We start from the raw sequence: 26,883 nt of genomic DNA on the forward strand, positions 1-26,883 counted from the left end.
TCATTCTGAGCCCAGAGATCTCTGTGTTGATTTGCTTGCTTGATTACTAAATTACTGTGTTTATTTATGATGCTGAAAAGAGAAGTGAACATTGAACCCAGCAAAGCAAGTGTCATTTTCAACACTTAAATGATAGTGGAACATAAGTCCAAGGGTCTTTTTAATTAAGGGGAGTAGAGAAGTAGAGTATTAGCTGTAGGCAGATATACAGTGAAATTAGGGCATTTATTTAATTTTTAATATGACTCATATTTGACTGTTTCCATATTGATGAGAAAGATCCAGACCCAGGAATACTTGCAGATACATTTCTGCAGCAGCAGTAGGTGAGACATACATTTCCCAGTGTCTTCTCTCACTCTGGGTATATACATGAAAAAAAATAATTGGTAAACAGAGTATGCTAATGAGGATTCCTTTACAATTATTTCATTACTTGTGAGGCTGTATATTTCTGTGGGTCAGTTAGCCATTTACTTTCTCTGTTGCAAATTGTCTCTTTGCATCCTTTGCTCTTGTAAAGTGGGGTCAGAGTGTTTTTATTTCTCATTTTGATTGCATTATTTAAGGCAAAGAGTTGTTTTTGTCACCAACTAGTTGGCGCCATTTAGTTCTTTTATGTAAGTATAGATGTAATTGTGGAAAGTTTACAAGAGTTTATAAATTTTGTGAGATCAAATCTATCAGTCACTCATACTGTGTTCTCACTGCTCTTTTATTTTTTACTAAAATAATTGAACTCTCATTTTACTTCATTCGTGAATCTTTGTTTTAAACAAAAATGTCAGAGTACTGCATCCTTATGGAAAATAAATCACTTTTTTGAGGAGTCAGTTTTATTTGTTTTGCATGCATATTTTTTGGAACTTTTTGTTGAGGTATAATATATATTAGTTTTATTTGTAAAATATAATGATTCATTATTTGTATATATTGCAAAGTGATCACCACAAAAGGTCTACTTAAATTCTGCCACCATACGTAGTTATAAAATTGTTTTATCTTGTGATGAGAACTTTTAAGATCTACTCTCCTAGCAACTTTAAATATGCAATACTGTACTATTAACTCTAGTCAACATGATGTGCACTACATCCCAAGGAGATATTTATTTTATAACTAGAAGTTTGGGTGGGTGAAATGGGTGAAGGGGTTAAAGGGTACAAACAATAAATAAATCACTCTTTATACATATTTCTGACTGTTTTTCATTTCTCTGTAATTCATTATTTTTCTCTAGATGTTTGGGATTAGATTTATTTCTAAAACTCACATCAACTTAGGCATTTGAAAGGCATTTATCATTATAAAGAATTTGTTTTACCGTATGACTAAAGATAACCTATATCTTCCATAAACATATTGTAATTCATATATCTTTATATAAGATAAAATTATAACTTAGCTACTGCTTCCCCCCACATCTGAATACCCTTTTTAATATTTTATTTCCAAGTTTTTCACAATTTAATCCTGAACTAGTGACCTATGTTAATATTACAGAATTATTGTATTTTATGTCTTTATATGTTATTTGTAGATTTTCATTCACTTCTGTTACATACAGTTGTTTTGCAACTATACTTCACCTCATTCATTCTCATTGACATTGTTTCCATACGGTATTACTTTCAAATAAAACTTCTGTTTCTACATTATGCACACCTACATATTCTTATACTTTTATACAAATGCATGAATATAATCCTATGCACATCATAAATGATCTCTATGTTTTAGTGCAGTCTTTTTAAATTTCTTCATTTCCTCTCCCCTTATCCTTCTTACTCAATAATACCTTGCAGACTTGCTTCTGATCAACCAGTGTAATGATGATTTATTATTTCACTGGCTGCATAACATTTCATGGTGTGACTGTGATGCTCATACTTTTGAAGGTCTTTCATATTCTTTATCCTGCATTACTATTACATCAATGCTACAAAAATATTTTGGAATTAAGTTTAAATTGTGTTTCTAAACAAGAGCGATTTTGTCCTCCAGGGGACAGTGAGCAATGTTTAGAAACATTACTGGCTATCACACTGCAGAGGGGTGTGTGGAGGCCAAGAGTGGTCTAAATATTTCACAATGCACAAGACAGACCCCACCACGGAGAATGATCTGGCCCAGAATGTCAATATTGCTGAGATCGAGAAACACTGAGTTAAAGAATATCTGTAATTTTAATATCTATAGGTGTCTTCAAATCATTTACCCAATGTTATAACATTTTGTAGTTCTGCCAGAAAAATTAGAGTTCCCCATTGCTACTTTTTTAAAAGTTCCAACCCCAATCAATATGATAGACCTCAAAGATTTTTCCCAGGCTGATAAATGTGAAAGATATTTATTGGTGTTTTCTAAACTATTACTGAGTTTGATCAAAGATTCATATATTTGATCACTATGTTGATTTGCCTATTATTATTATACGTCTGTATATTATATGCATGATGTTCTACAGTTATCAATCTGTCAAATGATTTTTAAAAGTTGTTGTGTCTCAACTGATTTCTGGGGGATGTTTTGGCCATAAAAATGTTTTATGTTTTATGTAGTTAAATATGTCTATCTTACTTCTGAGCTTCTTGCCTTAATTCAGATGGTTTGTCCCACCTGTAGATTTTAATATGTAGTTTTCTGGATGTTCACCTGAAAAGTATCTGTTATTCTTACAGTGAGTAGGTAATCTCTCTGAGTTTTTGTAATGTCACTGAGTGAGGATCAGCTTTATTTTCCTGCAGGTCAATATCCATTTTGCCAGATTTATTCAACTATCCAATCTTCCCTAATATATTGAAATACACATTACCATATATTAAACACACTTATATACTGAGACCGCATTGCTGATTCATTCAGCAAATACTAACTGAGCATCTACTATGTGTCATGATTTCCAAGAACATTACATATTATGTTCTTTTCTATCTATGCCTTTGACAATTGAATTATTAATCCATGTTGACATTGAATTATTGCTATTTTACGTCTTGTTTTAGTTAGTTTGATGCTCCTCTATATTTCTTTAATACACTTGCTTTGAAACCACTCTCTTTAAGCTAGTTTCATTCTCCCTGCCATTCTTTTTATTTCATAACTTCACATTTACTTAAATTTGTTCCTATGTAAGTACACATATACTCACATATATTTGTGAAAATACGAAGGTGAACAAAACTGGTGAAGCCCTGCTTGTTTGGATCTTGCATGATATTGTGAAGTCAGAGTGCCATGAAATAGCACTCTGTGGTGTGACATAATGTGCTCAGGGATAAATCACAGGAAGAAAGTTATGCAGTGTAAAAAGATGGCATTTTCATGGTGACTGCAGGATTTTGTAGAGCATAGTCTGTGGAGGTCTTTGCTTGTCTGAAAATGACCATAACCAGGACTAGAGTGTGCCATTGAATTTGTCAAAAAAGAGACCAAAACCCAAACTACAAGAAAAAGAAAAGATGCCACATAAGAGAAGTGAGAAAGGGGTTTGCCTCATCTGCTGCCCAACCATATAAAAACTAAATGGTCAAAGCAATAGAGAATAGGCAAAGGAAAAACAAGTCTCCTACTGCTTCATATTAAAAATGTCTAACTTTTGTTGTATTTTGTACAGTATTTCCTTTTGTGAATTATTGGTTTATTTTCCTTGGTCAGTTTTCACTTAAGATATTCAATCTGTAAGGTGTTTCACATCATAAATTTATCACTACTTTTGTCTTTTGGACAAACATATTTTTCTCCTTTATTATTTTGCTGGGCATCAAGAGGATGTAATCAGTGTTGGAATGCCGCCAGGAACCAATGAATCTTTTTGATCCTCACTGTCTCTCAGGTACCACCTGAGCTAATTAGATCTTTTTTCTTCCTTAGGCTCATTTCATTCCTCTCTCTCATCTATGTTTATTGAACAGATTGTCTATGTATCTTTAAATACAGTGCAGAAAATGAACATACCAAGATGGAGCCCAGAGTTTATTTGCCCACGCGAGGTTCCAATAGGAATATCTGGATACCTAAATTCTTTAGAGGAAAGGCCGTTTATCTGGACAACCTGAGTTGTATCTACTCATAGCCTAAACAGTGAGGGAGAGAGTGAGAACATAAGAGTAACACAGACAACAAGGCCATGGTGAGATGTGTTGTGTGTGCACCTTGAGAACTGAGAGCAGTCCCCAGAGCAGGGATACCTGGAATCATATATTCTAAGGTGACTCTTACAATACAGGGGCCATTTCTCAATAAAGACAATGTACTAAGGAGGAGATCGTTTTTAATTCAAGGGATGCCTTTGCAATAAGATTAATAAAGTGTAAGGTTTACACAGTGTGGACAAGTGACTCCCCATGTCTTGAAGTTTCAGCAGCAGCAGGGAGGCCCCCTATTCCTCAACATTCCCTGACACCATCTCCTCACTCTCCCTCTTGCTCATTTCCTCAACACACTGGCTCATTTTGAGTCTTGATTCTCTAAAGCAACCATCTTCCTCAGAGCTTTTGCACTGGCTATGTCTTCTACCAGGAAAACACTTCCCCAGATAACATCGTGTCTGCCACTCATTCTTCTTCCACATATCTGTTGAAATGTCACCTCATTTGCCTGAACCCCCAATAAAAAATAACACCCCAATCCATTTTCTCCTTTCTATGTACTTTCTTTGCATCATAGTATCTGACGTCATCGGATATGTTATATTATTATTTTTATTTGGTTATATTCTCCATTAGATTAGGGACTACTGTTTTACAGCATCTTATTCTTTGGAAAGTGCTTGAGACATAGTCTATATTCAAAATATATCCTTCAAATGCATGAAAGATACTTGGTGAAACAGTAGTATACATTTTGATTGAGGAACAAGTGGACAGTGGAAAAGGAATTCCTAATGAGAAATAGCATCAGAGATGCCCTAATGGAGACCAAAACGTACACAAAATATTGAAATTAATTTATTGATTCTAAAATATATGTAGCATTTGTGCTAGGTTACTAATTCTTGGTTGTGTGAAAATTAGCTATTTATTTTTTCTGTTTCCTGTAGTCTCCTCCAACACATGGAACTAAGGAATGACACACGTTTTTCAGAATTTCTTCTTCTGGGATTTTCAGAGGAACCAGAACTGCAGCCCCTCATATTTGGGCTTTTCCTCTCCATGTACCTGATCACCGTGTGTGGAAACCTGCTCATCATCCTGGCCACCATCTCAGACTCCCACCTCCACACCCCCATGTACTTCTTCCTCTCCAACCTGTCCTTTGTGGACATCTGTTTCTCCTCCACCACCATCCCAAAGATGCTGTGGAACATCCAGACCCAGAGCAGAGTCATAACCCACGCAGGCTGCGTCCTCCAGATGTATCTTTTTGTACTCTTTGCAGGTTTGGAGGATTGTCTTCTGACTGTGATGGCCTATGACCGCTTTGTGGCCATCTGCCACCCCTTGCGCTACATGGTCCTCATGAACCCCCGCCTCTGTGGACTGCTGATTCTGGTGTCCTGGATCATAAGCGCCCTACATTCCTTGTTGCAAAGCTTAATGATTTTGCGACTACCCCTCTATAGAGTGGAAATCCCCCACTTTTTCTGTGAACTCAAACAGATGGTCCAACTTGCCTGTTGTGACAACTTTGTTCATTACGCAGTGATGTGTTTTGGAGCTGGGCTGCTGGGTGGGGGTTCCTTGGCTGGTGTCCTTTACTCTTACTCTAAGATAGTTTCCTCAATACAAAGAATCTCATCAGCTCAGGGGAAGTATAAAGCACTTTCCACCTGTGCATCTCACCTCTCAGGTGTCTCCCTATATTATTGTACAGGTCTTGGAGTGTACCTCAGCTCTGCTGGTACCCACAGCTCACACTCAAGTGGAACAGCCTCAGTGATGTACGCTGTGGCCACACCCATGCTGAACCCCTTCATCTACAGCCTGAGAAATAAGGACATCAAGAGGGCTCTGAAAAGACTCTTTGGGACTAAGCTATAAAAGGGGCAATTTTCCTGGTGCTGAAGTGCCCATGATTTCAGGGCTCAAGGCTTGAAGCCAGAAATTGCAATTATTTGATCAGATTGTGAAAGGAGAACCTGCGTCCTGGAGTTATCATTTCTTCGTCTTCAACTTAAGTAACTCACTGCATTGATCTTTCTGCTCTGTCTGACATACGGATGGTTTTCTCTTTTGTCCATTTTCCCACTTTCCCAAAGTTTTTCCCAGCCTTGGATCAGGACTATTTTGAAATTTCCTTTTTGTGGGACAACATAGATTTGTTTAGAAGAGTTTCTTCTCAAATGACATATCTCATCCCAAGCAATTTATATCTTGTTTTACTGAAAGTGTAGTCATGAGTTGTATTACTCAAATCAAGAAAATTATGCTTGACAACCAAGGAAATTTATATAATTTCATAATGAAGGAAAATCTGAGGCAAAAGTTTTTCACACCTGTGTCTGTCATTTATTTGTATATCACTACCTTAACTGCTTTTCTTGAAAATGTAGATTTAAATATACTTGTGTGCTTTTTAATGGGTGAATGGGTTTTATCATCATTAGAGTCTTTCTTTTTAATTGAGGTAACATTGGTTTATAACATTATATGGATTTCAGGTGTACATCATTATATTTCAACTCTGTATGGACTGCATCGTGTTCACCACCAAAAGTCTAGTTTCTATCCACCACCATACAAATGTCCACCTTTACCCCTTTTGCCCTTCACCACCCTCTGCCCCTTTGGTAACCACCAATCTGTTCTCTGTATCCATGTGTTTGTTTGTCTGTTGTTGTTGTTTTATCTTCCACATATGAATGAAACAATATGGTAGTTGTCTTTCTCCATCTGATATTTCATTCAGCGTACTACCCTCAAGGTCCATCCATGTTGTCACAAATGACACAATTTTGTCTTTTTTATGGCTGAGTAGTATTCCATTGTATATATACACCACATCTTCTTTATCCATTCATCTGTTGATGGGCACTTGGGTTGCTTCCACATCTTGGCTGTTGTGAATAATGCTGTGATGAACATTAGGGTGCATAAATCTTTTTGAATTGTTGACTTCATATTTTCTGTATAAATACTCAGTAGTGGAATAGCTGGATCATATGGTATTTCTATTTTTAATTTTTTGAGACATCTCCCTGTTGTTTTCCATAGTGGCTGCACCAGTTTGCATTCCCACCAGAAGTGTATGAGAGTTCCCTTTTCTCCACATCGTCTCCAACATTTGTTATTTTTGGTCTTATTAATTATAGACATTCTGATGGGTATGAGGTGATGTATCTCATTGTTTGATTTTCATTTCCCTAATAATTAGCAACATTGAATATCTTTTCATCTGCCTGTTGGCCATCTGTATATCTTCTTTGGAAAAATGTCTGTTCATATCCTCTGCCCATTTTTGATAGAGTTGTTCATTTTTTTGTTGTTGAGTTGTATGAGTTCTTTATATATTTTGGAATTTAACCCCTTGTTGGATATATGATTTGGAAATATTTCCCCCAGCTGGTGGATTGTCTTTTTGTTTTGTCGGTTTCCTTTGTTTTTTAAAAAGCTGTATCCAGAAGCTTTTTAATCTGATGTAGTCCCATTTGTTTACTTTTTCTTTTGTCTCCCTTGCCTGAGTAGACATGGTATTCAAAAAGGTATTGCTAAGATGGATGTCAAAGTGTGTGTTGCCTATATTTTCTTCTATGAGTTTTATGGTTTCAGGTCTTACATTCAAGTCTTTAATCCGTTTTGATTTAATTTTTGTATATGGTCTAAGATAATGGTCTACTTTAATTCTTTTATGTGTTTTCCCAACACTATTTATTGAAGAGACTTTCCTTTCTCCATTGTACGTTCTTGGCTCCTTTGTCAAAGATTTGCCATAAATAGATGTGTGATTTTATTTCTTGGCTTTCAATTCTGTTCCATTTATCTGTGTGTCTGTTTTTCTGCCAGTACCATGCTGTTTTGATTACTATAGCTTTTTAGTATGATTTGAATTCATGGAGTGTAATACCTCCAACTTTTTTCTTTTTTTCTCAAGAATTTTTTGACTATTTGAGGTCTTCTGTTGTTCCATATAAATTTTAGGATTCTTTGTTCTATATCCTTGAAGAATGTCTTTGGGGTTCTGATTGGGATTGCACTGAATCTTTGGATTGCGTTAGGTAATATGGACATGTTAATTATGTTTATTCTTCCAATCCATGAACATGGAATATCTTTCCATTTCTTTATGTCTTCTTTGATTTCTTTCAATAATGTCTCATATTTTTCAGCGTAGAGGACTTTCACCTCCTTGGTTAAATTCATTCCTAGATATTTTATTCTTTCTGTTGTGATTGTAAATGGTATTATATTCTTGGCTTCTACTTCTGTTAGTTCATTATTAGTGTATAGAAATGCAACTGAGTTTTGCATGTTGATTTTGTATCTTGTAACTTTACTGTATTTGTTCATTGTTTCTAATAGTTTTTTGGTGGATTCTGTAGGGTTTTCTATATATAGAATCATGTCATCAGCAAATAGTGACAGTTTTACTTCGTCCTTTCCAATTTGTATCCCTTTTATTTATTTTCCTTCCACAATTGCTCTGGCTAAAACTTCTAGCACTATGTTAAATAAGAGTGGTGACAGTGGGCATCCTTGTCTTGTTCCTGTTCTCAGAGGAATGAATTTCAGTTTTTCTCCATTGAATATGATATTGGCTGTAGGTTTTTCATATATGGCCTTTATTATGTTGGAGTACTTTCCTTCTGTATCCATTTTATTGAGAGTTTTTATAATAAATAGATGTTGGACCTTGTCAAATGCTTTCTGTGCAACTATTCAGATGATCATGTGATTTTTATTCCTCATTTTATTAATGTGGTGTGTCATATTGATCGATTTGTGGATGTTGAACCATCCCTGTGCCCCTGGAATAAATCGCACTTGGTCATGGTGCATGATCCTTTTAATGTATTGTATTCAATTTGCTAATATTTTGTTGAGGATTTTTGTAGCTATGTTAATCAGTGATATTGGCCTGTAAGTTTCTTTTTTTGTGTTGGCCTTGTCTGGTTTTGGTATCAGGGTAATGTTGGCCTTGTAAAATGAGACATGAAGCACCCAATCTTCTTCAATTTTTCCAAATAGTTTGAGAAGGATAGAAATGAAATCTTTGAAGCTTTCATAGAATTTACCAGAGAAGCCGTCTGATCCAGGACTTTTGTTTTTTGGGAGGTTTTGATTACTGTTTCAATATCTTTGCTTGTGATTGGCCTATTCATATTCTCTATTTCTTCTTGATTCAGTTTTGGGAGGTTGTATGATGCTAAGAATTTATCCATTTATACTAGGTTATCTAGTTTGATGGTATATAGCTTTCCATAGTATTCTCTTATAATCCTTTGTATTGCTGTGGTGTCCATTGTAATTTCTCCCCTTTTATTTCTGGTTTTACTTATTTGAGTCTTCTCTCTTTTTTTCTTAGTGAGTCTTGCTAAGGGTTTTTCAATTTTGTTTGTTCGTTCAAAGAAGTAGCTCTCGTTTTCATTGATCCTTTCTATTTTTTTTCTTAGTCTCTATTTCATTTATTTCTGCTCTGATTTTCATTATTTTCTTCCTTCTACTGACTATGCTCTTCAGTGGTTCTTCTTTTTCCAGTTCTTTTAGGAATTGGCTAAGCTTTTTTATTTGAGATTTTTCTTGTTTGTTGAAGTAAGCCTGTATTGCTATAAAGTTCCCTTTTAGTACCACTTTTGCTACATCCCATAAGTTTTGGTATGTTGTGTTTTTGTTTTCATTTGTCTTTAGATATTTCTTGATTTCTTCATTGATCCAATGGTTGTTCAGTGACATATTGCTTAGTCTTTGAATATGTGTGACTTTCCCAGCTTTATTCTTGTAATTGGCTTCTAGTTTCATAATATTGTGGTTCAGGAAAGATGCTTGATATGATTTCAATCTTCTTAGATTTATTGAGCTTGCTTTGTTTCCTAAAATATGGTGTATATTTCAGAATGTTCACTGTGAACTTGAAAAGAATGTGTATCCTGCTGTTTTTAGATGGAATGTTCTCTATATCTCTTAAGTGCATCTGGTGGAATGTTTCATTTAAGGCCACTCTTTCCTTGTTTACTTTGTGTCTGGACGATCTATCCATTGACATAAGTGGGGTTTTAAGGTCCCCTACTCTTATTGTGTTGCTAACAATTTCTTCCTTTATGTCTGTTAATAGTTGTTTTATGTACTTTTGTGCTCCTGTGTTAGTTGCATATATATTCATAAGTGTTATGTCCTCTTGGTGGAATGTCTCTTTTATCACTATATAATGCCCATCTGTGTTTCTCTTTATCTTTTTTATCTTGAAGTCTGCTTTGGCTGATATAAGTATGGCTACACTCATTTTCTTCAGCTTACCATTTGGAGTATCATCTTCTGTCCCTTCTCTCTCAGCCTATGTTTGTCTTTAGAACTGAGTTGTGTTTCCTGTAGGCAGCATATTGTTGAGTCTTGTTTTTAAATACATTCAGCCACTCTGTGACTTTGGTTTGGTGATTCAATCCATTTACATTTGAGTGATTATTGATGTATGAGGACTTAATACTGCCATTTTATCTTTTGTTTTCCTGTTCTATATTTCCCTTCTTTCTTTTTCCTTTTATTTCTGTCTACCATTTCATTTTGGTGGTTTTCTGTGATGGTTTTCTCAGTTTTTCTCTACGATTTTTGACTCTGCTCTGATTTTTTGTTTTGTGGTTACCATGAGGTTTATATAAATGGTAAATGAACAAAGTTGACAAACTAAGCTTAGCTAGATGAACTAAGATAAAAGAGCATTGACTCCAGATGATGTCAGAATCATGGCAGAGTAAGTCACTCCCTTTTTCTGTCCTCTCTAAGTTACAAGTAGTCAGACATCCAGTGGTCAACAAAGGACTCCCTGCACAGCACACCAGAACACCTGAGTGATCCATGTATCTATACACCTGAAGGAGGGTGGACTGGTCCTCTGGGAGGAAGTAGAACTAGGGGAGCAGCCCTCTCTTTCTCCCTCAGCAGTGGTGCTCCAAAACATGGATCCTAACACCAACATGCACGCCAATGACCACAGGCTGCAAGAGCAAATATGGCACTCCTGGCTTGGCTGTTGCTTCTCCCCAGCAGTGGCAGTTGGTGCACACACCATGAGGCTTCAGGACACAGAGCAGAGCTGGGGACCAGCACCGCCCCTTCACCCGGCAGTTGTGTTGGTCTTTCCAGCAGTGGGGATAACATCCTAGGCATGAATTTCCAAAGCAGGGGTAGGGAGCCCTGAGCCAAGGTTTTAGAGCAGGCCACCAGTGCATGTGACAGTGCCAATGACCAGAGGCTGTGTCCCCTGTCCCCCCAAGCACACACGTCTTGAGGCTTCAGGACACAGAGTAGTGTTGGTGAGGCAGCCCCTCCCCCTCCCCGGTAACAGGGCTGGTCTCTCTAGCAGTGGGGACAACAACCAAAATTTGGATTTCAACAGTAGAATCTGAGTGTCCTGACCCCAGGTCTCAAAAAGCACACCTGTGGGCACCAGTGACCAGAGACTGCAAGGTCAGCAACAACACTTCTGGCTTAGCCCCTACTCCTCCCCAAGCAGTGGCAAATGCACCTCTGACCTGAGTTTTAGGAATCATAGCAGAACCTGGGACCCAGCCCCCAGTGGCAGCACCTCTGACACCAGCTCTACCAGTAGCGGAGGCAGCATACAAGACCTCAGGCCCCCAACAGCAACAGTGACAACTCTGACCCCAGTGCCCCTGGCAGCAGTGCTGCCAGCACCCTCAGATAACCCATGGGCAGCAGCATAGGTGGTGTAGAAAGCAGCAGCACCCAAGCCTGTGGAAAGCAAGTGGGGGAACATGAGACCCAGGTGACCCGAGAAGCAGCAAAAGTGCTCGCAGCCTGGTGACCCCAGTGAAAACACCTGAGACTGCAGCAAATCATAGGCAGCAAGGCACCAGCAACCTCAGAGGCACAAGCGGCACAAGGGGGGCACTGATGATGCCTCCAGCAGAGGCATTGGAGGGTAGAAAGTGCAGGCTCTCAAATACAACCAGAAGCAGCTCAGAACCAAAGTAACCAAAGCTGTACCCAAATAAGAAAGGTGGTTACTACCACAAATGTGCCAGCAGAGGATCAATTCTCAAACACTATGAAGAGCTACAGTAACATGGCAGAACAGAAGGAAAATGATAGCTCCCCAGAAGCCAAACTTGAAATCACAGAAGATTACAATCTGACTGGTAGAGAATCCAAAATAGCTGTCATAAAGAAACTCAATGAGTTACAAGAAAACACAGAAAGACAGTTCAATGTGCTCAAGAATAAAATTAATGAACAGAATGAATGCTTCACAAAAGAGAATGAAGCTCTAAAAAGAAACCAAACAGAAATTCTCAACATGAAGAACACAATTAATGAGATAAAAAATAATATAGAAAGCATAAAAAATAGAGCAGACCTCATGGAGGAGAGAATCATTGAGCTCAAAGATAGAAACCTAGAAATGCTTCAGGTGGATGAGGAGAGAGAACTAAGATTTTTTTTTTAAATGAAGAGATTCTTCAAGAAATATTTGACTCAATTAGGAAAAGTAGCATAGGGATTATAGGTCTCCCAGAGGGAGAAGTGAGGTAGAAAGGACCAGAGAGCTTGTTCAAAGAAATAATAGCTGAGAAATTCCCAAACCTGGAGGAGGAGCTGCACATGCAAGTACATGAAGCCAATAGAACTCTTAATTACATCAGTGCAAAAAGACCTTCTCCAAAGCATATAATATTAAATCTGGCAAAAGTCAATGACAAATAAAAAATATTAAGGGCAGCAAGAGAGAAGAAAACCTACAAAGGAACCCCCATCATGCTTTCAGTAGATTTCTTAGCAGAAACCTTACAGGCCAGAGGAGAGTGGAATGGTATATTTGAAATACTGAAAGACAAAAACTATCAGCCAAGAATACTCTACCCAGTAAAACTACCCTTCAGATATGATGGAGAAATAACAGCTTTCCCAGATTAAAAAAAGCTGAGAGAGTTCATCACCACTAGACCTGCCTTACAAGAAATGATGAAGTGAGCCCTCCTACCTGAAACAAAAAAACAAAGGTTTACAAAGTTTTGAACAAGCAAATAAATAGACAAAATCAGAAAATTGTAGTTCTGTATCAGAATAGGTTAGCAAAAACTTAATTATAAAATAAAGGATAAAGGGAAAGGAAACATCAAAAACAACTGCAAACACCTCAGTTTGGTCACAAACTCACAACACAAAAAAGAATAATTTGTGATGACAAAAGCATAGAAAGGGAAGAGGAAAGGGATGGAACCTGCATAGACTAATGGATATAAGAGGCTATCAGAAAGAGGTACAATTAACATATAACATCATATTAATTTTATTTGTACAACATAATGATTTTATATTTGTATGTATTGCAAAATGATCACAAGTCTAGTTTACATCCATCAACATACATAGTTGTAATTTTTTTGTGATGAGAACTTTCAAGATCCACTCTCTTAGCAACTTTCAAATGTACAATACTGTATTATCAAGTATAGTCAACATGATGTACATTACAGACCCAGGACTTATTTATTTTATAACTAGAAGTTTGGGGTGTGGGTGAAATGGATGAAATTAGTTAAAAGGTAGAAACTTCCATTAATAAATCACTCTTTATAAATATTTCAGACTTGTATTCATATCTCTGTTATTTATTTTCCTTTAGGGGTTTTTGGACTAGATCTATTCCTAAAACTCACAACAGCCTAGGCATTTGGAAGGCATTTATCATTAAGAATTTTTTTTTACCATATGACTAAAGATAACCTATTTCCTCCATAAATGTATTATAATTCATATATTTTTATGTAAGATAAAATTATAACTTAGATACTGCTTCCTGCCCATATAAAAATATCTTTTTATATTATTTTATTTCCAAGATTTTGGCAATTTAGTCTTGAATTAGTGACCAATGTTGATACTATGAAATTATTGTATTTTATGTCCTTATATGTTATTTGCAGATTTTCATTCAATTCTGTTACATACAGTAGTTTTGAAACAACTGTACTTCACCTCATTCATTCTCCCTGACATTGTTTCTGTAAGTTATTACTTTCAAAATAAACTTGTTTCTATAACATGCACACATGCATATTCGTATACTTTTATAAAATGCATGAATAGAATCCTGTGCACATCATAAATGATCTTTATATTTTAGTCTTTTTTATATCTTTATATCTTTTCTATCTTTACATAGCAGTCTTTTTTTTTTTTTTCCCTCATCCCCACTTATCCTTCTTACTCAATAATACCTTATGGACTTGCCTCCAATCAACTACTGTAATGATGATTTATTATTTCAGAGGCTTCATAATATTTCACGGTGTAATTGTGCTACTTGTACTGTGAAGGGTCTCTACATTGCTATTATACCAATGCTACAAAAATATTTTGGAATTAAGTTTAAACCATTGTTCTAACCAGACACTATGTTGTCCCCCAGGGGACACTGAGCAATGTTTGGAAAATTGTTTGACTGTCACCCTGGGGAGAGGTAGGAAGAGGCCAAGGATGCCCTAAACATCCTACAATGCACAAGACAGACCACATCATGGAGAATGATCATGCCCAGAATGTTGATAGTGTTGAGATTGAGAAACCCTGAGTACTTTTAATATTTAGAGGTGTCTTTAGATTGTTTCCCCAAAGTTTTAACACTACATTTCTATCAGAAAAATTAGAGTACCCCATTGCTACTCAACCCCATTCCAACCTCAGTCAATGTGAGAGCTGTTTAAGGTTTCCCCATCCTGGTGAGTGTGAAAGAGATTTCTTTTTGTTTTCTAAACTGTTACTGAGTTTTATCAAAGATTTATATATTTGATCACCACTTTGAATTGCCTATTAATTTTATATGCCCATAGATTATATGCCTATTATTCTACCATTATCAATATTTCAAATGAATTTTTTAAATTATTGTGTCTCAGGGCTAGCCTGGTGGTGTAATGGCTAAGTTCATACACTCTGCTTTGGTGGCCTGGGGTCCACAGGTTCAGGTCCTGGGTGCAGACCTACACACTGCTCATCAAGCCATGCTGTGGCAGAATCCCACACACAAAATAGAGGAAGATGGGCACAGATGTTAGATCAAGGCCAATCTTCCTCACCAAAAAAAAAAAGAAATATTATTGTCTTTGCTGACTTTTAGGGGATGTTTTGGCCATGAAAATCTTTTACACTTTACTTAGTTAAATATGTCTATCTTCTTACTTCTGAGTTTTCTTGCCTTAATTAAGGTGATTTGGCCCACCTTAATTAAGGCAACAGATTTTAATATGTAGTTTTCTAGATGTCCATCTAAAAAGTATTGATTGCTCTTACAGTGAGTAGGTAATCCCTATGAGTTTTTTTTGCTTGTGTGAGGAAAATCAGCCCTGAGCTAACATCCATGCCAATCCTCCTCTTTTTGCTGAGGAAGACTGGCCCTGGGCTAACATCCCTGCCCACTTTCTTCCACTTTATATGGGACACTGTCACAACATGGCCTGACAAGCGGTGCGTTGGTGCACGCCCGGGATCTGAACCCGGGCCTTAACAGCAGAGCACACGCACCTAACCACTATGCCATGGGGCCAGCCCCGATTTTTTTGTAATATGACTGAGTGGAGATCAACTTCATTGTCTTCCAGTTCAATATCCATTTTGCCAAATTTTTCAGTAATCCAATCTCTTCTAATATATTGAAATACAACCTTACCATATATGAAATGTACTTATATAGTAAGACCTAATTCCTGATTCATTCAACAAATAATAACTGAGCATCTTCTATTTGCAATAATTTCTAGGATCATTAGATATTATATTCTTTTATATATATGCCTTTGCCAATTTAATTTTTGATGCACGTTGACGTCACTGAATTATTGCTATTTTATATCTTGTTTCAGTTAGTTTTTGATGCTCCACTCAATTGTTTTTACTACATTTGCTTTGAAGCCACCCTATTTAACCTGGTTTCATTCTCTCTGCAATTCCTTTTGCAGATGAATGTGAAATACATCATAATGTATTGTTTACTTAAATTTGTTCCCACACAAGTGCACATGTACTCACATACATTTGTGAAAATATGAAGGTGAACAACACTGGTGAAGCCCTGCTTGTTTGGATCTTGCATTATATAGTCAAGTCAGAGTGCCATGAAATAAATTTGGTGTGACATAAGGTGCTCAGGGATAAATTACAGGAAGAAATTTACGCAGTGTAGGAGGGTGGAATTGTCACAGTGAATGCGGGATCTTATAGAGCACAGTCTGTGGAGAGTTTTGCATGTTGGGTGATGACTATAACCAGGACTAGAGTGTGCCCAATAGATTTGTCAAAAAAGACAACAAAACCGAAAGTAGAGGAAAAACAAAGAAAAGATGCCACATAAGAGAAGTGAGAAAGCGGCTTACCTCATCTGCCACCCAACCACATAAAAACTAAATGGTCGAATAAACGTAGAATAGGCACAGGAAAAACAAGTCTTCTACTGCTTGATATTAAATATAGACAACTTTTGTTTATTTTGTATAATATTTCCTTTTGTGAATTACTGGTTTGTTTTCTTTGGTCAGTTTCACTTGGGATATTCAATCAGTAAGGTGTCTCATATCATAAATTTATCACTACTTTTGTCTTTGGGACAAATGTATTTTTTCTTCTCTATTATTTTTGCTGGGCATCAAGGGGATGTAATTAATGTTGGGATAGCCACAAGAAACCAATGCATCTTTTTCTTTCTCACAGACTCTCAAGGATCATCTGAGCTTAACAGATCTTTTTTCTTCCTCATGTTCATTTCATTCTCCTCTCACTTTTATGTTTATTTAACAGGTTGTTTATGTTTCTTTAAGTAAAGGGCAGAAAATGGTAATTCCAAGATGGAGCCCCAAGTTTATTTGTCCATGGGAGACTTTAAATAGGAATATCTGGGTACCATTTCTAAATTCTTTAGGGGAAACACACTTGTTATGGAAAGCTTGAGTTGTATCCACTTATATCCTAAACAGTGAGGGAGGCAGGGAGAAGCGAGACTCTGACAAGTAACACAGAAGAGGAGGCCATGGTGTGCTGTCTGGGGTGTGTGTGAGACCCCTGTGAACTGAAAGCAGTCCTCAGAGAAGGGACACCTGGATTCATATATTCCAAGGTGACCCTTATAACACAGGAGACATTATTCAATCAAGAGAATGTACTAAGGAGGAGATTCCTTTTAATTCACAGGATGTCTTTGAAACCAGATTAATAATGTGCAAGGTTTACCTAGTGTGGACAAGGGACTCTCTGTGTCTTGAGGTTTCAGCGGCAGCAAGGAGGCCACCTCATTCCTCATCATTCTCTGACACCATCTCCTCACTCTGCCTCTTGCTTATTTCCCTCAACATACTGGCTAATTTTGAGCCCTGACTCTCTAAAACAATCGTATTCCTCAGGGCCTTTGCACTGGCTGTTCCTTCTTTCAGGTGTCTGTTAAAATGCCACCTTGTTTGCAGGTCTTGCCTCAACTCCCAATAAAAACTAATCCCTCATCCACTTTCTCCTTTCTACGTGTTTTCCTTTTCATCATAGTATATGTCACCAGCTGATAAGTTATAATATTATTTTTACTGGGTTATATTTTTCTCCATCCTTGGATGAAGGGCTTTTGTTTCTCAGCATTCCATTCTCAGAACAGTGATTGGAACCTGGTCTATATTCAATGTATCTTCCTCAAATGCATGAAAGATACTCAACAAAACAGTAGGATACATTATGCTGGAGGAACAAGTTGACAGTGGAAAACGAATTCCTGAAGAGAAACAGCACTAGGGATGCCCTAGTGGGGACCAGGCCATGCACAATATATTGAGATTAATTTATTGATTCTAAAATATAAATATAGCATTTATTCTGTATTACTAATGCTTTCTTGTGTGAAAGTTAGTCATGTATTTTTTCTATTTGTGGTAGTCACCTCCAACAAGTGGAATCAAGGAATGAAACACATTTTCCAGAATTTCTTCTGGGATTTTCAGAGGAACCATAACTGCAGCCCCTCATATCTGGGCTTTTCCTCTCCATGTACCTGGTCACTGTGTGTGGAAACCTGCTCATCATCCTGCCTTCCATCTTTGACTCCCACCTCCACACACCCATGTACTTCTTCCTCTCCAACCTGTCCTTTGTGGACATCTGTTTCTCCTCCACCACCATCCCAAAGATGCTGCGGAACATCCAGACGCAGAGCAGAATTATAACATATGTATGCTGTATCACCCAAATGTATTATTACATACTCTTTGCAGGATTATATGACTTTCTCTTGGCTGTGATAGCCTATGATTCTCTTGTGGCCATCTGCCTCCCCCTGCACTACACAGTCCTCATGAACCCCCGGCTCTGTGTACTGCTGGTTCTGGTGTCCTGGATCATAAGTGTCCTGAATTCCTTGTTACAAAGCTTAATGGTGTTGGGTCTGTCCTTCTGTGTAGACTCACAAATCTCTCAATTTTTCTGTGAAGTCTGTCAGGTGGTCCAGCTTGCCTGTTCTGACAACTTTCTTAACAATATGATCATATATTTTACAGCAGTGCTGCTGGGTGCTGGTTCCCTGACTGGTATCCTTTACTCATGCTCTATAATAGTTTTCACCATACATGGATTCTCATCAGCTCAGGGGAAATATAAAGCATTTTCCACCTGTGCATCTCATCTCTCAGTGGTCTCCTTATTTTATTTATGCCCCTAGGAGTGTACCTTAGCTCTGATAGTAGCCACAGCTCACACTCAAGTGCAACAGCCTCAGTGATGTACACCGTGGTCACACCCATGCTGAACCCCTTTATCTATAGCCTGAGGAAGAAAGACATAAAGAGGGCTCTGAAAACATTCTTTGGGATGGCAGCTATAAATGGGATAATTCTTTTGGGTTGATGAAGTGCACTTGATTGCAGAGCTAAATCTACAGAGCCAAAATTGCTTTTTTTAAATCAGATTGTGCAAGTAGAACTTCCTCCTTCTATTTATGTCCATAAGGGTCCATTTCTTGACTTCAACTTTTTCATACAACTTAAGTAACTTATATTGTTAAGTTATCTGCTCAGTCACATATATGGACAGTTTTTCCATTTATCTTTTTTCTTTCTTCACGAAGTTTTTCCCAACTTTTGATCAGAACTATTTGGGAAATCTCATTTTTTTTCATTGGGCAACATGGATTTCTTCGGAATAATATTTTTCTCAAATGACATACATTATCCCAGGTAATTTTGATTCTATTTTACTGAAAGAATAGTCATGATTTGCATTACTCATATAAATAATAACTACAATTGACAACCAAGGCGATTTATAAAATTTTATAACATGAGAAACTCTGAGAGCACGGTTTTCACATTTAAGTGCATCATTGTTTGTTGTCACTACCTTAACTGCTCTTCGTGATAATGTAGATTTTAACATATAGTGTGTATTATAGCTGGTCACTGATTTTTATTCTCCTCATTACGATCATGTCCTCTTATTCAGCTCTGTGTCCACAGTGCCTACCATAGTGACTGGCAAAATAATTACCAAATGCATGTCTCCAAATAGACTCTACACAGAAACACAAATTTGAATAAATAGACTTAGTATCTTTGATTCGGGGACAAACGGAAATACGACGAAGTAAAATTTTAAGTTATACTTTGTATTACTAAGTAAAAATTTCTTTTTTGTGCTACACTCTGCTCATTGAAGTATGGAAGATTAATATTCATGTGTAAGAGAGTTTTTCATTGGAGTAAAGGATTGATTGGCATGTTGTGGGTTTTTTATTGAATTATTTGCTTTTTCTACTTGAAAACTTCCAGTGCTACCTACAAATGATTCCTTCCATTACTCTAAATGAAATATCTCCCCTCTTCTAGTATCAATAATATTTATATATATCCTTACGATCAAAGGATAACTCACCAGAGAGCTTGAATTCTTGTCCAGTCATATGATTCAGGGTCACAAGTTTTGCCCAACCATGCCGCTCCTTCCAGCCTCTCCTGTTTAATGAAGGGAACCTCGATGGAGTCACATTTTAGTACAGATATCTGAAAAAAACCTTCAATAACTGAGTAGTCATAAATGCTCTCTTCAAATATCAGAACAAATGCCTAGCTTGAGAAGAAGCACATTATTATAAGGGCCATCAGTTCTGTTTGCTTTTGTTATTGTATCAGTTAGCAATTGCTGCATAACAAGCTATCCTAAAAGCAAATGGAAATATACTGCTTTTATTTTGGAGAGCTGTTCTGACTACTGCTGGGATCCTCATGAGTCTATAGTCAGCTGTGATTCTCTACTTCGTGTTTCTAAATCTCATCCATGTTGTTGTATGCAGCTGTAGTACACTTCTCTTCAACCAATATATGTCAAGTTTACTCCATTCATATATGTAGATTAATCTAATTTACAGAAAAAAATGAGTTTATCAAATATGAACTGCCTTAATATAATTCCACTGTTTCTAAATCTATATATGACACTCTGTTTTCTTCCCAGTGATGAGGCTTATCTCCCACCCCTGTCAGGTGTGAATCAGCTAGCTGTGCTCTAGAGCCAACCCTCAGTCATGCACCACTAGAATTTTTAAATTTTAACTAATTTATTGGAGTATAATTGCACACAATAAACTGCACATATTAAAAGTGTACAGTTTCCTGAATTAAAAGAGCTACACAAAATTATGACATTTTTTCAAAGATGACATACAAATGGTCAACGGATGTGTGAAAAGGTGCCTGATGTCACTAATCATCAGGGAAATGCAAATCAAAACCATAATGAGACATTACTTCACAACTGTTAGAATGACTTTATAAAAAGAAAAGAAATAATGGCTGTTGGCAAGGCTGTGAAGAAAAGGGAATCCTTGTGCAGTTGGTGGAAGTGTGGAGTGGTGCAACCACTATGGAAAACAATATGAAGATTCCTTTAACAATTAAAAATAGAATAACCATACGATCCAGGAATTCCACCTCTGGATGTTTACCTGAAGAAAACAAAAACACTAACTTAAAAAAATATATATATGCACCTGTGTGTTTATTGCAGCATTATTTACAATAGCCAAGATACGGAAATAACCTAAGTGCCTTTTGACAGATGAATGGATAAAGAAAATATGATATATGTTTATAAAGAAAATATGATAACTATATATAATATTTCATTATGTGTATGTATATATATATATACACACACACACAATGGAATATTATTCAGCCATAAAAAAGAAGGAAATCTTGCCATTTGTGACAACGTACATGGACCTTGAGAGAATTATGCTATGTGAAATGAGTCAGAGAGAGAAAGACAAATACTGTATGATCTCATTTATATGTGGAATGTAAAATGACAACAAAATGAACTCACAGAACAGTGAGTAGGTTAATAGTTGCAGAGGCAGGGGTAGGGGTGAGTGAAACGGTTGAAGGCGGTCAAAATGTACAAACTCAAAAAAAATTAAGAGTACATAGTGAATAGTTCCATTTGTATATAATGCAAGAAGGTGCAGAATAAGTTTTAATAATTTTATGTTGTGATTGTTAAAACTTTAATCTCTGACTTCAGTTGTCTTATTTCTGAAGGTTACCTGGGATACTAAACATAACAGCAGACCGATGTTGTGAGGAATAAATGAAATGTGTGGAAATACTTATGTGCCCAAAGAAAACACTCAAGGCTGAAAGGTTTTGTCTGTATATGTGCACGTGTGTGTATCTGTACACATTTTCTGTCAAGTAAATGTTATACATGCACACACACTCATTCATAATGTCATCTTTTTCATTGAATAGAAACTTGAGAGAAAGTGGGAGAGGATTGAAATATATACAAACATATCCCTTACATTTAACAAACATTTCATAATGAGGGACTAAATGGTAGCTCTTAATTAGTGATCTAAGTATGAAATTCCTAATTGTTTTGGCGAAAGTGTCAGGAAGCAAAAGGGTGTACTGTCAAAGGATTTGTATTAAAGTAATAAAGTTATCCCTCTTGTTAAGAGGGCTATAATAATTTTCTAGAGATATCAGGGGTTGTGTCCCAACTACAAGTCAATATTTTAAGGATCCAAGGGACTTAAGCAAAGAATTCTCAGCCTTGGATTTTGGAGAAAACTTTAACTCAGGGTTGGGATAAGGTGCTGGGAGGTTAGATCTCTGGAAGGCAGGAGAGTTAATGGAGAAAGAGTAATAAAATCTGGATTCACCTGGCTTATAGTGTAGTCTCCCAGTGCTGTGTTGGTCCCAGCCTATTGGTAGTGATGCTATCAGCTGGGAATGCCTGAGGCACTCACCTGGGCCCATATCACTCAGCCAGCCCCCAAGACATTTCCTCAGCTGGAGCCAATGGTGTGGCTGGACTGACCATTGTGGTTCTTACTGTAATCACAGGATGCACTTCAGTAACAACCGTCAGGGCACTTTCAGGAACAAGATTTAATACTAACAAGTCCTGGTCATTACAAGGCATGCCCAAAGGTCACACAGCAAGGTCGACAGGAGACAGAGAAAAAAAGCAGGGACATGGGTCTCTGCCCTTATTAGAGCTCAAGGGTGGGATGTCCAGAATTACATGGGTTCACTCTTTATTGGCTAATTTAAAGCATAAAAGTGGGAATGAGGTCACAGGAAAAGAGAAGTAGTGTCACTCAAATGGTCAATTGTCTAGGTTACTCAGGGTTCTGAAAGTGAGACCTTCATGGGTGGAGCAGCCTAATTCCTTATCTGGTTGTTTGGCCAGTAGCTGTGTCACACAGCTGCCAATATGTTTATTCAAGATGGTTGTCTTTTGAAATGGATGCCTCAGCATCAAAAGCTTAATCTCAGGCACTTAGACTACAATCAAAAACTGTAATGTAAGGCACTTACAGGACAATATTTTTCAAGCTTTTATAATTAAGAGTAGAAACATCTTACAATTATTTTAATATCTCAGCCTTCTCCTTATTCAGACTTTTAATTTTTCTCTCTGTGATATCCTGAGACCTGACTCTAGATCTCATTCTGGAGTTAATGAGAGGGGAAGAGATGGGGCAAGAGATAGGTGGGAATCCTCTTTCAAGGTGAATGTCTCACTCAGTAAAGTCACTACAGTGTCTCCAGGTGAGACACCAGCTGCCCCTCAGATAGGCAATGACACACAGCCTGGCCAGTGGTGATGTCTGTGTGTGGTTTGGAGAATGATTACTCTGATTCACACAAATCCACCCACTTGTACCCATTTTCTCTAGTTTCTCTTTCCAAACAATATCTTAAATTTTACTTAAAACTTCTGGCAAAGTTATGAATTTAACTTATTTTATAATTCCTCAAACAGCAGGATCAGGCTCTTATTTTGGTTCATATCCACATCAGAGCTGCAGCTTGAGAGATGAGAGATTTGATTCATACAGTCCTGGATATTTCCTGGTTCTTCGGTTGTTCCTATCTTGGAAGGATTGTTTCTTATAACCTAATCTAATATTGAATAGTCTATCTGTCTGAGTTATTTTCTTTGTTTTTTTTCTTTCTTTACTTATTGTTATTATTTTTTAATTTTTTGTTTATTGCAGTAACATTGGTTTATGACATTGTATAAATTTCAACTGTATGTCATTCTACTTCTATTTCTGCATAGCTTACATCATGTTCACCAGCCAAATACTAATTACAACCCATCACCATACACATGTGCCGAATTATCCATTTTACCCTCCTCCCTCCCCTCTTCCCCTCTGGTAACCACCAATCCAATCTCTGTCTCTATGTGTGTGTTTATTGTTGTTATTATCTAGTACATAATGAGTGAGATCATATGGTATTTGACCTTCTCCCTCTGATTTATTTGGCTTAGCATAATACCCTCAATGTCCATCCATGTTGTCACAAATGGCTGGATTTCATCATTTCTTATGGCTGAGTAGTATTCCATTGTGTGTATATACCACATCATCTTTATCCATTCGTCCCTTGATGGGCACTTAAGTTGCTTCCAAGTCTTGGCTATTATGAATAACGCTGTAATGAACACAAGGGTGCTTGTGCTTTATGCATGGGTGTTTTCACGTTCTTTGGGTAAATACTTAGCAGTGGAATAGCTGGATCACATGGTAGTTCTATCCTTAATGTTTTGAGGAATCTCCATACTGTTTTCCATAGTGGCAGTTTGCACTCCCACCAGCAGTGTATGAGAGTTCCCTTTTCTCCACATCCTCTCCAAGACATGTTGTTTCCTGTCTTGTTAATTATAGCCAGTCTGACGGGCATAAGGTGATATCTCATTGTAGTTTTGATTTGCATTTCCGTGATAGTTAATGATGTTGAACATCTTTTCATGTGCCTGTTGGCCATCTGTATATCTTCTTTAGAGAAATGTCTGTTCAGCTCTTATGCCCCTTTTTTTAAATTGGGTTGTTAGTTTTTTTGTTCTTGAGATGCATGAGTTTTTTATATGTTTTAGAGATTAACCCTTTATCAAATGTATGGTTTGCAAATATCTTCTCCCAATTGTTAGGTTGTGTTTTTGTTTTGTTGATGGTTTCCTTTGCTGTGCAGAAGCTTTTTAGTTTGATGCAGTCCCATTTGTTTATTTTTTCTATTGTTTCTCTTGCCCGGTCAGACATGGCACTTGAAAATATGTTGCTAAGACCGATGTCAAAGAGCATGCTGCCTATGTTTTCTTCTAGAAGTTTCATAGTTTCAGGTCTTACATTCAAGTCTTTAATCCATTTGGAGTTAATTTTTGTGTATGGTGTAAGCTAAGGGTCTACTTTCATTTTTTTTGCATGTGGCTATCCAGTTTTCCCAACACCATTTGTTGAAGAGACTTTCTTTTCTCCATTGTGTGTTCTTGGCTCCTTTGTCAAAGATTAGCTGTCCATAGATGTGTGGGTTTATTTCTGGGCTTTCAATCCTATTCCATTTATCTGTGTGTCTGTTTTTCTGCCAGGACCATGCAGTTTTGGTTACTATAGCTTTGTAATATATTTTGAAATCAGGGAGTGTGATACCTCCAGCTTTGTTTAATTTTCTCAGGATTCCTTTAGCTATTCAGGGTCATTTCCTGTTCCATAAAATTTTTAGGATTCTTTGTTCTATTTCTGTGAAAAATCTTGTTGGAACTTTGATAGGGATTGCATTGAATCTATAGATTGGTTTAGGAAGTATGGACACCTTAACTATGTTAATTCTTCCAATCCAAGAGCACGGATTATCTTTCTATTTCTTTGTGTCTTCGTCAATTTCTTTCAGCAATATTTTATAGTTTTCAGTGTACAGATCTTTCACCTCTTTGGTTCAGTTTATTCCTAGGTATTTTATTCTTTTTGTTGCAATTGTAAATGGGATTGTATTCTTAATTTCTCTTTCTGCTACTTCGTTGTTAGTGTATAGAAATGCAACTGATTTTTGTATGTTGATTTTGCATCCTGCAACTTTGCCATATTTGTTTATTACTTCTAAAAGTTTTCTGGTGGATTCTTTAGGGTTTTCTATATATAAAATCATGTCATCTGCAAATAGTGACAGTTTCACCTGAGGATTTTTGCATCGATGTTCATCAGTGATATTGGACTGTAATTTTCTTTTTTTGTGTTATCCTTTTCTGGTTTTGGTATCAGGGTAATGTTGGCTTTGTAGAATGAGTTGGGAGCTTCTGCCCTCCTCAATTTTTTGGAAGCGTTTGAGAAGGATAGGTATTAAGTCTTCTTTGAATGTTTGGTAGAATTCACCAGGGAAGCCGTCTGGTCCTGGACTTTTATTTTGGGGGAGATTTTTGATTACTGTTTTGATCTCCTTACTGGTGATTGGTCTATTCAAATTCTCTATTTCTTCTTGATCTAGTTTTGGAAGATTGTATGATTCTAAGAATTTATCCATTTCTTCCAGATTGTCCAATTTGTTGGCATATAGTTTTCCATAGTATTCTCTTATAATCTTCTGTATTTCTGAGGTGTCCATTGTAATTTCTCTTCTTTCATTTCCGATTTTACTTATTTGAGACTTCTCTCTTTTTTTCTTGGTGAGTCTAGCTAAAGGTTTGTCAATTTGTTTGCCTTTTCAAAGACCCAGCTTTTAGTTTTATTATCTGGGGCTTTGTTCTTCCTTTTCCAGTTCCTTTAGGTGCATTGTTAGATTGTTTATTTGAGATTTTTCATGTTTGTTGAGATAGGCCTGGATTGTTATAAACTTCCCTCTTAGAACTGCTTTTGGTGTATCCCATAAATTCTGGCATGTCGTATTTTCGTTTTCATTTGTCTCCAGGTATTTTTTGATTTCTCCTTTGATTTCTTCATTGATCCATTCGTTGTTCAGTAGCATTTTGTTTAATCTCTACGTATTTGCCGCTTTTCTGATTTGCTTCCTATAGTTGGTTTCTAGTTTCATACCATTGTGGTCAGAAAAGATGCTTGCTATTATTTCAACCTTCTTAAATTTATGGAGACTTGTTTTGTGGCCTAATATGTGATCAATCCTGGACAATGGTCCAGGTGCATTTGAAAAGAACGTGTATTCTTTGGGTTTTGGGTGAGATGCTCTATATATCTACTAGTTCCATCTGTTCTAGTGTGTCATTTAAGGCCAATGTTATCTTATTGATCTTCTGTTTGGATGATCTATCTATTGGACTAAGTGGAGTGTTAAAATCCCCTAATATTATTGTGTTATTGTCTATTTCTCTTTTTATGTCTGTTAATAGTTGCTTTATATATTTAGGTGCTCCTACATTGGGTGCATGGATTTTTACAAGTGTTATATCCTCTTGTTGGATTGTTCCCTTGATCATTATGTAATGACCTTCTTTGTCTCTTTTT

At 36.8% G+C, this 26,883-nt stretch overlaps 1 protein-coding gene and 1 pseudogene across 1 annotated transcript; both read left to right on the plus strand.

The window, feature by feature from the left end:
• The first annotated feature begins 5,032 nt into the window (after positions 1-5,032).
• Positions 5,033-5,993, plus strand: LOC131394266 (olfactory receptor 7A17-like). Its single transcript, XM_058525485.1, has one exon. It carries the CDS (start codon positions 5,055-5,057, stop codon positions 5,979-5,981), a length of 927 nt encoding a protein of 308 aa, XP_058381468.1. The 5' UTR covers positions 5,033-5,054; the 3' UTR covers positions 5,982-5,993.
• A 12,136-nt stretch (positions 5,994-18,129) lies between these two features.
• LOC131394167 (olfactory receptor 7A17-like) lies at positions 18,130-18,983 on the plus strand (annotated as a pseudogene).
• Positions 18,984-26,883: the final 7,900 nt, after the last annotated feature.

This window comes from Diceros bicornis, chromosome 30 (genome assembly GCF_020826845.1).
Source record: "Diceros bicornis minor isolate mBicDic1 chromosome 30, mDicBic1.mat.cur, whole genome shotgun sequence".
Taxonomy (NCBI): Eukaryota; Metazoa; Chordata; class Mammalia; order Perissodactyla; family Rhinocerotidae; genus Diceros; species Diceros bicornis.

What these genes read in the sequence shown, in the direction of transcription:
- LOC131394266 (XM_058525485.1), top strand. Translation starts at nt 5,055, where the DNA reads ATGGAACTAAGGAATGACACACGTTTTTCAGAATTTCTTCTTCTGGGA.